Source organism: Xiphophorus maculatus, chromosome 18, assembly GCF_002775205.1.
Source record: "Xiphophorus maculatus strain JP 163 A chromosome 18, X_maculatus-5.0-male, whole genome shotgun sequence".
Lineage (NCBI taxonomy): Eukaryota > Metazoa > Chordata > Actinopteri > Cyprinodontiformes > Poeciliidae > Xiphophorus > Xiphophorus maculatus.
This window is the reverse complement of record NC_036460.1, coordinates 14,894,278-14,908,846: the sequence shown is the minus strand read 5'-3', so window position 1 is coordinate 14,908,846 and position 14,569 is coordinate 14,894,278. Positions and strand designations below refer to the sequence as shown.

The window sequence follows — 14,569 nt, the reverse complement described above, 5'->3', positions numbered from 1 at the left end:
AAGAGGAGAAGCTTGCAAGCCTGAGAACACCATGTGAGGGAGCTTTGCTGTGGGATGAACTGGTGTATTGACCAAAACAGATGTCATCATGAAATAACTTTCTGTGGAATTAATGAAATAACACCGAAAGATGAGCATAACTTTGGCACAAACACTGATTAATTACTTAACTGACAGTTCATCTTGGCTTGTTATGTACAAAATAATAGGATATATTTAAATAAATGTGACAATAAACCTTTTTACTGGTTCAACTGTGCACTTTGGGTTATAGCTAACAAAACACTCGTAATTCTTTCCTCTCATGCTGACAGAAACGCCTCCTCCGGCACAGAAACCCCCACTTGATTTTGAGCAGGAGAGAAATTTACAGATCACCTCTCTTTTCCTGATACATGGCAGCAAACAATGGAAACACAGATCCGTCATCAGCATATGAATGACTCAACCCGATCAGTCATTCACACAACAGTTTGCTCTTTGAACCAGCAAGGTAAGTGTGGAGAGAGCGAACATGATGTTGACGCTAGCCTGCAGCAGCGCAGACAAAAGCATCTATCACAAAGGCTTTGCTACGAACTGCTGCAGGAAACAAAAACACTGACTACCTGAGTTATTATTATTATTTTTTTTAGGTTTTTCTCTGGACAGGGGGGAAAATGATAATAACAAATACATAAGATGTTCTGAAGCTCTTAAAACTGTAAATAGGTTCCTCAGTGCGGCACCTACATGTAACAATAACAATATGACATAAGTGTCATTACTTGTTTGCTTCCTGCAAAATTAAAAGTGGTGACACTTAGAAAACCTATTAAGCAGCACTCCTATGTGCTTTAGAGGCCTAGAGGTGCAATAACTAACTGACCTGAGGGAATTGGCGGTTTTAATAACAGAATACCACTTAGTGTGTGAAACACATGCTAACAACGACCAAATGAAGTGCAGAATTGAATTGATATCACTATGGCAACAGAGATAGACAGACAGACTCCACAATTACTTGTTACTGATAGATTAAGACAAAAGAAGAAGATTCAATCAGTAATTAAATGTAATATTTTAGGTGTTTTTAGGTGTGTTAGACTGGTGTTTTATAAAACACATTACATGAAAACACAGGTGACCTTATTTTGGACCCCGGCCTATTTTTACAAAGTTGGGAAAAAAAGATACAACAATGACTCCAAGTGAAAAGAAACAAAACAAACCAGACAATCTATTGATTGTAGATTTCTAAAATAAGGTAAATAGTTTTATAGAACTTAAAGACAAAGGAGTAACAAGTAAAAAAGCTCCTTAACCTCCACCCATTCATACACTGTCTACACTGATGGTATTCATTTAAGGAATTAATCAAATGTAATCTTCACAAAAGTATGCAGTTTCTACAAATTAAAATGTACATAGCAGTTTTCTAGTAATACCCACAATACAAACCTCGTTTTACAGCACAAGTCACATTCACCCATTCTTAAAATACACATACTGGTAAGAAAGTTGAGGTACAGAGTCAGTGTTCAACATGTAAGCTACGACGTGACCAATAACCTTTAAACTACCCAAGGATTACTCTTTCCATTGAATCAGCTGTCCTTGTGGATCACAAACCTGACATAATCATTCAGAGATTATATTGTGCTCCCTGACTTGGTTCATATTTACACATTAATAAACTCTCTAGCTTTGCAATACACACTGCATCATTTGGGAGCAGTATATTATTTCACTTTCTTCAATGGTGCCACCAGACTCATAATGACGTTGTCTTGATCTACTGTCTTGTATTCACTCCAGGTACAAATCAAGGGATTTTCAATGACTGGTATTGGGGCCCCTGACTAAAACTATTTCCCAGTAGCTGTTTTTTGTACTATCTGTGTTCAACTTTTGTTGAACTAACAAATCTGAATTTTCTCTCACTGCCTAAGTGTCCCTCTTTTAAAGCAATTTTCACAGTCAAAGGGGAACAGACTTAGATTTGTATTGTACTAGAAAGGTATTCAGATTTGAATTTAAACATTTGTCATTATTGCACGTCAAGGCAAATTGCGCTTTTTCATGAATCGGGAGAAATTTTTCCATACCTCTTGTTCACTTACGATTAACCTGAAATGAGCACCATTTTAAGACAAATTATCAGTTAGTCATATAAAAACACAGTAAGAATAGCCTAGTGCGTCAAATGAATACGTCAGTAAGGGCAAGTTTTGAGGTTATTGCAGACTAATGCTGTATGTGTTGATGCATTGAGCCAAATAAAAGAAGCTATGTGCATCTTAGGTGATGTGTATACAGGAATAGCTTTCTTTAAAGAAGTTAATATATGTTAGGGCAATGTTTCGAGGCTGTCCTTTACAAACTCCTGGTTATTTGTTTTTCCATTATGGAAAAACAAATAAAGAGATTGTGGTGTCCAGAATGTCATTGCGAGGAAGATAATGCTAAAAAAGTCAGTAGAAAACTGTGTAACACTCATAAAGTGAAATATGCTTTGAGTTTTAAAGCTTACATATGCAACTGATTTGATTGAAACTGGAACCTGCTTTTGACAGATGCATAAAACTAAGAAATTTTTGAAGAGCAAAAGACAATAACTCAAAATGTACTTTTTAAAAATAATCCTTTCAAATGTACCTTTCATGGTATTGTATGTAATGCTTGACATTAACATTCAAATAAATGATGCTTGAGGATTAACCTGGAAATGAGAGCAGCTCATCCTGGCAACACATTGTGGTCATTCATTCAGAGCTTTAGTAAATAAGTAAATGCAAGTTGTTTTTCTCTGGGAAAACTTTTGGTGCTACATGCACAAAAATGTGACACTTTTCTCCTCCAAGTGGAGAGCTCAATGATTTCTACGTAGCGTGTGTGGCCACAGGCAGACAGAGGCAATCGTTGTTGTAACCCAATAATCAAAAAACAATAACAAATGGATCTCCCATAATCTTTAGGCTCTTTTTGTCAATCAGGGGTCTCGAGATGCGTTTGCAGCAAAGACAAAGAAATGAAGTTGCAGCTTAATGCGCTGTTTTTCTTCTTACTTCGCTCTCAATTATGCAAGTAGGTAGAGCCGAAATAAAGGGCCAAGTGACTTTAATTTACATGACAATTTTGTTAGCTGTTGTGAGGCAATTAAATTGCCAAAATTGGGCCACTGTGGCCCAGTGAGTAGAGTAATTATCTTGGAATCGGAAGGTTGTAGTTTGTAGGCAGTTTCCTCCTGCCACATGTCAATGTTGGCAAGGCACTTAAACCCCAAGTTGTGTGGGTTTGTGCGTGTAAATGGCTCTAGTTGAAAGTGCTGTGAGTGGTTAGTATTACTGGTAAATTCAGTCCATTTACCGGTCACAGGCATTATCTAAATAGACTGATTGTGAGTCAGAATTGAGCCCATTTTGTTTTCCAACAACAAACACACCATTAACATATGTGGATGAGAGCAGCTGTTTTAGGAACTGATTATACAATTTGAGTAAACAGAAAATAGGAGAGAATTAAACATATAAACAAGATTGCAAACCCTAGAGTGCCAATACCACAAATGACAATCTATATGAGCCAAACCAAAAACTAACAAGAACTAATTCAGAACTAATTCTAAACATAGTTCATAGTGATTATGTCATAAACTATCAATATGTATTAATTTTTCCTAACTTGGGTAAGCAAATTCTTGCTAAGGGTGTACTGGCATACTAGTCCTGACTGGTCCAGTGTGATTGACTTGGGTCCCAAAATCTCATGTACAAAGCCCAGATTTTTACAGTCAGAAAGAATCTTGGCATGTTTGAGTCATTAAAGGGGTCAAGATCTAACAAACAAACCTAAAAAAGGGAAAAACAACGTTCCACTTTGTAACAGTCTTTTCATTAAATAGGCAGTAAAGCCCTAAATCCTGCGGGCTCAGTCTGTCCAAACGTTCGGCTTCACAATGGAACAGAGTTCCGGGCCTTTCCGAGGGCCCCCAGTTGTTTTTACAGTTTTGCTGATCCTGGAAAATACCCATCTGGCACTTGTCGTTCAGCTCTGCACCAGTTTGAAAAGAACCACGAGGTTCGCCATGAGCATGCTCACACAGAAATGCATCATGCAGAACGGGGGCAGACATCAACATGGATGCAGAGGACATTCGCCCACATATTGCAGAAACACATCACGCCTCACTCGATCTCAGTAAATGGATCAAATTAGCAACATCGTCTGGATTATTACTAAATCACCTCTTCATTTAAATAAATGCAAGAACAGGTCGAATTATATAACCAAGCCCATCCCACTCCACCCATTCATTCTCCTCACATTCAGGCAGCCTCTAACAAGCACGTGAGGGAACGTCATACCCTTGGTGAAAAACACAGTCTCTGAGAACCTCGCCGTAGCAGCCCTGGTTAGCCGCCGTCACACACTCGAATGCGACCATGTCCTCGTAGGCAACTCCCTGTAATGAGCTGTTCACCCAGCGGATCATCCCGCGGACCGCGCGCTGTGTTTTCTCACAAGGTGTAAAAAAGAAGAAAGGCAGCCGGATAGATAATGGAGAGAGAGAGAGGAGCTGGAAAAGGCAAGGCGGGGAGATTTTCTCCAGCAGGCTTAGGGCCACTGATCTTCCCTGGCCAGCTCTGATCTCCTAATAACCAGCTTACATCGCCCTTAACACCACCTGCCAAAGAAGAGACACTGGTGGTCTGCGATGCAGCTACTCCCCCCCACCCACCTCTCCCTGAACTCACTTCCTAAATAGTACATGTTGATCTTTCCAGACAGGGAAGCTAATCAATGCACAAGCAGCCACTGCTTAACTGAGACTGAATGCAGACAGGTAAACAGGCAGCACTAACCTGCTTGTAGCCATGTAGAGAGTCGCTCAGCAGCAACAAGCTCCTTTCAAACGGCTTCATTCATACAGCCGGAGCATCGGATGATGCACAGGAGGAAGAAAAGGAGACGAGGGGGTAGAGCAGGGAGGGGAGAGCGAAAAGGAATGATGGGCGAGTTCCGAAGCATGCCAGAAAGATGAGAGGAAAAGCACAAGTAAGCAGGTACATCAGAGGAAGAGATCCCAACAGATGGACTCTGAGGCTGGATTTCACACTCCGTTTCTTCCTTTTGATTTCATTTACTCTTCTTTGTCTATTTCTGCCGTAATGAGCTATCGCTTTCCTTTTCCATCTCTTCCTCCTTTGCTCCTCCAGCTGCTGGCTCGTCTGCCTGTTTACTGTTTCCCTTAGAGCCCAACCGATCCCGTATCTCGCGATTTCTGCTGCTGCTTTGAAGAATTCACGGCTGCACGCGACAGCACATAGTCAGAGACTGAGGGAGAACATGCCAAACGAGGTAAGGGAGAAAAAGAGAGAGAGGGAGAGCGAGAGATGGTGAGAGGCGCAGACAGAGCAAATGAGAGAAGAGATGGCTTTCACTTTGCATTCCACCTCAACTCGGAGCCGGTACATCTAGGCTGGGCTACCTCAATTATTCATGTGTTTCATGAATGGAGGGGTTGACATCATTGGCATCCAGGTCACCTTACATTCAAAGCTTGTTCTAAATCACACTGAAAGGAGGTCCAAGTCTTTGCGGTAAACACAATTCATGGTCTCACACACACACACACATGGACACAACTCAGAATATTTGATGCATTTTGTGTGTCAAACAGCAAACAGAGAGTAGAAGCTTAATTTAAACAAAAACTCATCTTTAGAAATCTGACATTACATTATTAATATTTAGCTGTTTTCTCAAAGTGAGTAAACGTCTCACATCAGTTCACAAATAAATATTCCCGCCACAGTTGCAGGTTTCTAATTGCAGTTTGCAACTTTTAATTTTAAGGTGACTGCACTTAAATAGTCTGAACTTTAAATTTTTACAGACCCACAACTTCCTGTTTCGCTGCAGCATATAGGTACATGGCAGAGAGTTTTATTTTAGCCACTCTTCAAAGTAGGGAAGGCAAGAAAATATACCAATCAAGTAAGGCAGAATTTATTTATCCTTAAAGGTCTTGAAATACAAAAAAAAGTAGGCCTGGATAAGACCCAGTGTTATCTTGAAACCACCTAAATGATTATTCCCACAAATAAGGCTAGAACAAAATAGCAAACAAGCAAAAACATTATTATGCAGAGCTTGGCAAAAAAACAAATTGAGTATTTTAAAAAAATTATTTTTTAATGCAATTTTAAATAAATAAAATGAATAAATAAATAAATAAATGTCGGTGATATGACAGTGTTAATCCATGACAGTTGCTAAAGGGCATCTAATTTTGTTCTTGAGTAACAAATACTGCCTGCTTTCTGCCTCATGATCTTAGACTAACAGCAAACAATTTAGTCAACGGACCTGTTACACAATTGCTAGAGTTGTGAATGTTAATTACTAATTTAAAAATGTTTTGAACAAAACTGTGGTAACTTTTAAAATCCTGCAACCAGTTAAAGCCTGTTTTACAAACTTGCCAACAAGTTAGGCAAACTTCCTAATTGTGAAGAATCAACAAAATTAACGCAAGTCAAAATGACAGAAATTGTTACTGCATGCTACTCAAAAAGTTCTGACCAAACATCTTCAAAATTAAAAAAAGCTATAAAAACAACACCCAGTGGTTATTCAAACATGGCAGAAAGGGCAACTTACGGCTGACCTCAAACGTACACCCACTCACACATAGCAATTATAACACTGAGTAATCACCTCTTCAGATCTTTAAGAAAGCAACCAGAACTCTTAGCAGTGCCGCTTTTGAGGCTTGACCCCAGGACCGTGAGGATGCTGGCGGCTTCTGTGGGAGCCCTCAGCGGAGTCGCTCTGTGGAACAAAGGGAGCTGGTCCACTGAGCCGGACCACTGTGTGCCCAGATAAGCCTGCCCAGCCTCAAACAAGCAACTGACCTACTTAGGGGTCCTCTGTTCTCACTGTTGTTGTACAAGGGGACACGCTAATGGTCAAACAATTTCATACAATTGGCATGTAGACTACAGTGACTGCACAAGTGCACATACTTCTTGCACTTTTGCCACATTGCTATCACCAAGCTAAGTTTATTTCATTGGCATCCTATGAGATACACTAGACCAACACAAAGTGGTGTTTAGTTGTGAAATGGAAGAAAGATAATAGATTAATTTTCTTTTACAAATCTGAAAAGTCCTTATGTTTTTAGCCCCTTTCACTCTAATGAAGATGAAAGAACACACAAGGCAAGTCATGTGGTAGAAGATACGTTGGTTTGATGAGACCAAACTTTTTTGTCGACATACAGCGCTCTATGTGTTGAAGAATACACTTGTTGCCAAATACACCATGCCCACAGTAAAACAGAGTAGTACTGGCAGTGTCATGTGGTGGGAATGCTTTTCTTTAAGAGGGGCAGGGAAGTTGATCAGAGCTGATTTTGAAGCATACAAACTTGTTGGTTCAAAGAGTATTAAAGTTTTACAAAATTCCTGTCAAAGTTCAAACTTAACTAAATTGGGGGTCTGTGGCAAGACTTGAAAAATGCCAGATGAACTTGCCAAATGTGACTGACCTTGAGTTATTTTTCAAAACAAAACAAAAAATCATTAGTCTGTAGATGTACAAAGCTGACAGCAACAAGCGACAGACATCTTGCTCTGACTGCAGCAAAATGAGGTTCCACAAACTTTACTTACTAAGGAGTGAATGCATAAATGTGTGTACTACACTTTTTGGATTTGTAAATTGTTTTTGAAAAACATGTTATTATACACTACTTTATGTTGAGTTATGTATAAAAATGTGAGTAAACTTTGACATGATGTCAAAAGGTTCAAGGGCATGTGCATACTTTTTGCACTGCAGTGTAAAGTAGTAGAATCCAAGCATGGTCATAAGTTTACCACAAAAGACCTTTTCCCAACTCAGCCTTGTGTAGAAGCAAACAAATCACACCCCAAAATGAAAAAAAATAAAAAAATCTTATGGCATAGCTTTTTTTGCATCTTTTTAGGAAAATGTTATGTTATTTACAGCATTGCCACAGCAACATCATTATGGTGACACCTGGCTGGGTCGGAAATGTCTGTCAGGCCGACAGTGTGGGGCGTGCAGTTACCATGACAGCATGTCAAGCCATTCATGTGCACTCAAACTGTTTTCAGCGACAGGGAAAACGAAAGAGCTGGAGGAGTGTGTTTGTGTGTTTGTAAGGGGCCAGTGCTGCTGCATAAAACATCCTCACACACGATTAGTCATCTACAAAGCAACAAAATTTAAGCATACTTTACTGTGCAACAGCTTATAAGAATATAAAAAAAACTGCTTGGCAAACAGAGACCAGAGGATCATAGATAAAGTATGTCAAGGCGTTTATTTTATCTATTTAAATCTAGTCTCACAGGCACAAGTTAAATTAAAATACTCATCCTCGGTCTAAGAGGACCTGACACTGGCAAACCTGTGACAATTTTTGGACTCACATTGGAAGTTGTGACCTACTGCCTAAGGCTGCCAAAATCTGTTTTCTTAAAGCAGATATAATTTAACACACTGATTAAAATTCAAAAGCAATGTCAGTATGGTGAGGGGATTTAAAAAGACCAAGAGAGGGAGCAGGAGGAAACAGGAAACGGGCAGCAGAATTAAGCAACTGTGGGACATTTAGTCCCATGGGACCGGGCACAGTCACTGCCATCTGCAGGGGACCTACAGGCATAAGGGGACAACACAGAGGGCTGGCAGAGTGTGAAGACAAAAGATATAAAAAATGAAATGGTTGAGCAATTAAAGGCCAAAATAATTTCCGCATCGGTTCACCTGACGTGAACAGTGCTTCTAGCTAAAAATGCAAATATTACTACACAAGCAGAAGTTCAGAGGATTTGGCTGACATACACTGAGCAGATTTTTGTCAACAAAAAGCTCTCTTTCCTGTGTGTAGAGCAATGTCCCGTATTTATTAAAGGGCAGGAGAGTGGGTCCTCAGTGTTCTTTTCAACATGCTTAATGGCTAAATGGCTCTATTGTTTTTGATCAAACAAGTTGATGTAACATTATTGTGTTATTACCAACCACAAATGCATTTTCCAGTCCACTAAAAACAAAGCAAACAAAAACCAAAAGGAGTAAATATTCCCTCACCATGACATTATCAATGTTTAATGATCGGTATAAAATGAATTGTTATTGCAGCTCACTTATTCAAACTGGAGCAGTTCTACACCCATTTTGAAATACAAGAAAGGTAGGATGGTGATGAAAATGTAAACTGACTTAAATCAAACAAAAACTGCAATAATTCTTTGAGTTTATGGTTTAGAAACCATAAACTCAAAATACTGAGTATGTAGGTTTTATTGCAGCACATACTGTAGTTGTCATAGCAAACTGTTTAGTACTCTAAAATGTTTCAGTTTCTCATCTAAAACAGAAGTCAACCTTTTCAGATTTTATATTTTCAAATGTTCTGCAAATATGCAGCCAAATGCAATTCTTATTGTTTTGAAAATATGCACACATCTTGATCAGTGACAGGTCAGAACAAAACAGGCAGAGAAGTTAAACCTATTTGTCCCCAACCATCCCTTTGTAATGTGCGCTGACTGCGGTTTCACATTGTCTTCTTGAAAAATGCATGGCTGTCCTTGGAAAAGACCTGGTTTTGCAGGCAGTATTTGTTCCTGTAAAAGCTTAATGCAATTTTCAGCATAGAAACTGTCATCATAGAGACATAGCCTTAATTTGACACCTGAATTTACACAGAACCTGCTGTTGTGACTTACTACTATTATGAAAACCTATTTAGCTTTTCTTTTTTTGTCATTTCCATATTTCTACTGTCCATTCTTGAAAAGCATCTGAATAACTAATTCAAATTAAACATTTTCACTTAAATGCCAATGGCACCTCTGTGCAACGCAAAGCTGGTGGACACTCTTCCTTACCTTGTTATGAAACTTGGCCTCTCTATGACTCTAAATATATACTGCTCAAAAAAATAAAGGGAACACTTAAACAACACAATATAACTCCAAGTAAATCAAACTTCTGTGAAATCAAACTGTCCACTTAGGAAGCAACACTGATTGACAATCAATTTCACCTGCTGTTGTGCAAATGGAACTTTGGACAGAACAAAGTATTCAATGAGAATATTTCTTTCATTCAGATCTAGGATGTGTTATTTGAGTGTTCCCTTTATTATTTTTATATAGAAATAAGAGGTATATTCTGTGAAACACGTTTTCTTTAACATAGTTAAGGATTACACTGTCAATACATTCCTTCGAATGGTCAAATAACAATTTGCTGAATCATTTATAAAGTAGGTTCCCCCCGCCCCTTAAAAAAACAGCATGAAATAGAAGCAGAGACAAAGAGATAATAAACTGAGGCCATGAAGGAAAAAATGTCGCAGTTTCTCCTTACTGCAGAGACCCTTCTGCAAATTTAAACCCTACATAAATATTTATATATCAAAGGCCGCACTTGGGTTCAAAACCTGGCATTTTATTTCTGACTTTCACCATTTTGTGGATTTAATCATCACATCTGATATCCCTTATATTTTTGAGGACCTGCAAAACAGCCAGTAATTCAAATAAAAGAAAAATCTTTAGCGTATGACTTTTTAAGATAGGACAATTATTATTCATGCTGCAGAGACCTGGGAGCTACAATTTTAAATTGAGCTTAAAATAGCCCAGAGAGACATTAGTGGCTCTATGTGGTGTTTTCCCTTACATGTCTGCATGAGGGGGTGACTGTGCACAGTTTTTATTTTCTGGAATCCTGCTAAAGATCAGTTATCTTTGATGTTTTGTTTTCTTGACTCTGCATGTGTGTGTTGGCGTGTGTGGGTGTGTGTGTGTGTGCGTGTGTGTCTAAAGCTGACTACTGCATCCTCAAAGTACCACAAAAGGACTGATAGGAAACCTAACACTACAGTCCATTCCTACAATGTTCACAATGTAAGAACCATGAAAAATGCATTCTTGAAAGTAATATTTCATTAAGGAGGTCAGATGGATGCAGTGTTGTAATGCATGAATGCTTAGTTTGTCTGTCAAACTGTCCAGCAGTAACAGGAGGCTGGTCCACCGTGCCACGTGCAGCCAGAAATCTCTGCCTCAAGCCTGCTGTCAGGGCCTTGGTGTTGCTACAGCTGCTGATGCTGGCTGTGGGTGCACATCTGTGACTGAGCGCTTATGTGCGTGTGTGAGTCTGTGTGCTTGTGGAGATTTAAGTCACACTAAATGTCATACCAAGAGCAAATATCCATACACTGGGACCCTAGCCAAATCCTTACAAATCTCCCTGCTCCCCTTGCTGTCACACACACAAACATGTGCAAGCTGGTTTCTTTCTTTCTTCTTCTTCTTTTTGATTGTTATCTTAAAACATAAATGATGCAAAAATAACAAGCAAAGCACTTTCCTGCATCACAGCTGTGTAAATGTGTCTTTAAAAGAACTGATGCACCATATCTCACTATGAATTGTAGTAAAAGTATACACAGCAACACAGTCAACATCAATCCAAATTCTACTAAATTAGTGGATCAATAAATCATTTATTTAAGGATTAATTAATTTATTTAAAACTTTTTACTTTTAGTCAATTATTTATAGGTTAATTTATAGCTCTATGCGTTTATGGACTGCACTGTTTACATTTATTAGAAGATAAAATTTAAAATTGCTCACTATTTTTGTGATATAATATAATTATAGTGTAATTATAGCCTGCTGACTCAAAGAAGATTATGACTGCCAACATCAAGACAACTATATATAAATATGACGATAAACAACTTGTTATTATCTATGTTGCACATCCTCTCATATCACATCAGTAATTGCACCGGCTAATCATCTTGTTCAAATAGTAAATTATTCAAATTATATTTAGAGAAAGACTATGCAGCCGGAAGTGATTAATGTTGCTTATCTTCTGAAATGACCTGAGGTCATTTAATACAGGATTCAACTGGAGATATGTCCATGTGATCATCATTATGGAGCTATAACCAACGTGAATATTTTGTTGTAAACAGTTAATTTTGCCATGGTCAACAAATATAAATGACTAACCACACAAGGTCATCCTTTCAATATAATATATGACCATTCAATGCATCACCTGTTAGAGCAGCAGCATCTTACACACCTTCTTGATTTGCCTCCAAATTAACCAAGACAAAGACTGTATATGACTTCACTTTTGATTATAATAATAAAACATAATAGTTTTTTATACAAGAGATTGTTAAATGTACTGAATTCAAAAATGCACAGGCAGTTATATAATTTTATTTATATGTGGCTTCTCACCAAGACAAGTCCTTTCCAGGTAAAGGACTATGTGATGTCAACAGATGGCTGTTGAGTATAAAGTAACCTGAAAACAGATTAACTGAGGACAGACTCAGGTTTAGCAGTGTTTCTACACTACAGAGTAACTATGGCACATTGCAAGCACAACACCAATGCTTATATTTAGGTAGCTACATAACCTAGGTGACCTACATTTTGCACAGGGCATCTAATTCATCCTAATGGGCTAAGAAATAACATCCAAAGGCTCAGTCTGCTCTGGAGAACAATGACGGTGAGATTAGTTCATTTCTAAGACACGTAAGATAATACAAGAGGAGACAACAGATGGGAGAAATTAGGAAGGACACGTACAAATATAGAGATAATGAAAGAGAGACAGGGGCTTCAGGGAAACCCAGAACTCCTGTGGGGAAAGAAGAGGTCCTCATAAAATTGAAATGGAAGAAAGGAAGCAGGACGCACGTTGCCGAAGCTGCTCCCCATCTATTTTTTTTCTTTCTTTTTCTTTTTTTTCTGGCAGTGCTCGGTAATTCGCCTCTAAAAATACCAAGCTAGAAAAAGAGGAGGGGCACGAAGAACCGCAGGGGGCTGGGGGATAACAGAGAAGATAAAAGGGTAGATGATGGAGCACTTTGGCAAAAAATGTTCAAAAAAGAAAGTGAAACAAAGTCCATCTGGTTGTGTGTGTTTTTGTGTACATGTGATATGACGAGGAGACAGGAAAACATGCGAGTGGGAATGCCAGGGAGAGACAGAAGGAGCATGTGCCAGCTCTTTTCCAGGCGGCCACGTGAGCGCTTTTCCTCAGCTGGTCTGCTCACACTGAGCCAGCCAGAGGGGAGCTGTGTGGGGTCGCTGGAGTCACAGTGGAAAAAGGCATGCTACATGGAGCTCATACTGGATGTGCCCAGCCTGGTCACAGCCCACTGATTCTCACCTAACCCTCATTCCAAACCATTATGCTCTCTGCAAATTGATAATGAGGACACAAGCAGAATTACACAAATGCTCGTATTGACAGTTGTTTAAAGAATACTTAGCATTACATGGACGTTAGGCAGAAAAGACACAGCAGGAAACAGTCCCATAAATCTTGCCCCTGGCTTAGTTGTGCTATGCATACGTGACAGCCTTAAAGCTACACACAAAAACAAGTGCATTTTAAAATCACAGTCAGAGCAACACATTGCATCTGCCTCTGCTGCGCTTATTCTTACCAGGCGAGCTTGAAGCCTTTCATTAGTACAGTGAGGATTGCCTGACGTCCATAGCGCGTTGTGGGCACAAGGCTGCCCGTTCACACCGCTGCATGATGACTGACAGACTGCCAGTGCCTCACCTCCCATACAAAGCCAGAGAGATGCACAGAGGAGGAAGAGAGGATCGGAAGCAGAGACTGATGGTCGGTAGAAGACTGAAGTCTGGGAAGATGATCCTGCGCCTCCTCCAGCCGGTCTGCTACATTCTTCTGCTTGAATCAAGGTGCCGCAGTGCTCAGCACTTGTGCCAGAAACTCACACCTCCCTGGGCTTCTTTGGTTTTCCCAAAAGAAGAGGAGGTGACCAGCACTGCAACATTCGCAGCTCAAACTGCAGCATGCCGCAGAGGCAAGGAAGGTTTAAGGACTGCAAATAAATGCAATCATGGCTTGTTTCTGATCCTTTCTGACTGTTTCCCTTCAGGTTGTGCTCCACACTGTCCCTCTGAGGTTCTCTTTGCTCACTCAAACTCCGTCTGTATCAGCTTCAGCCTCCGCAGCGGATGAGAGCTGCACTTGCTGTGCTCACAGTGAGCAGGCGCAGGATCCCGTCCCTCCCTCCCTCCTGTTCACTCTGCCCTTTTCCCTAGATGGCTCCCTTTCTCTATTGCACTCAAAGATAAACCTGGCAGATCCAATGTGAAAGACATGGTGGCTGTTTCTACCTGTAACTCTGCGCAATGACCTGCAGCCCCCACCTCACACATCACAATGACGGAGAAACACAATAGGTGAGATAACCTGCAGCAGTTTCATAATTTATTCAACTTGCAATCTACTTAGTTAATTTAAGTTAATGTTCACTTATGCAGTGTGGTGCATCACTTGCACATAAATTAAGGGGGAATGTGAATGACAAGTTCGGCTTGAGATTTGATATTTTTTTTTTATTTAAAAAAACATGCTGTATGAATAGGGAAGAAAAAAAACACAAGATGTGCACGTTTGGTGAACTATACGGTTTTCTTTATGGACGGTTGATATCCAAGCTTCCCACGTTCCTGTT

General features: G+C 39.6%; 1 protein-coding gene across 11 annotated transcripts in view; it reads right to left on the bottom strand.

Annotated features, from left to right (window-relative positions):
• The window catches only part of gramd1b (GRAM domain containing 1B), a 116,879-nt gene that overhangs the window by 34,934 nt on the left and 67,376 nt on the right, over positions 1-14,569 (bottom strand). The window contains exon 1 of one of the 11 annotated variants that reach the window (XM_023352093.1): positions 13,523-14,060. The exons of 8 other annotated variants lie outside the window; for them this stretch is intronic. In XM_023352093.1, the coding sequence (XP_023207861.1) occupies positions 13,523-13,545 (23 nt within the window). In that variant the 5' untranslated portion in view covers positions 13,546-14,060. Of the gene's footprint in view, positions 1-4,346; positions 4,364-4,844; positions 5,274-13,522; positions 14,061-14,569 lie in introns of those variants that run through there. 2 more of the 11 variants (XM_023352094.1, XM_023352095.1) reach the window with 2 other exon arrangements.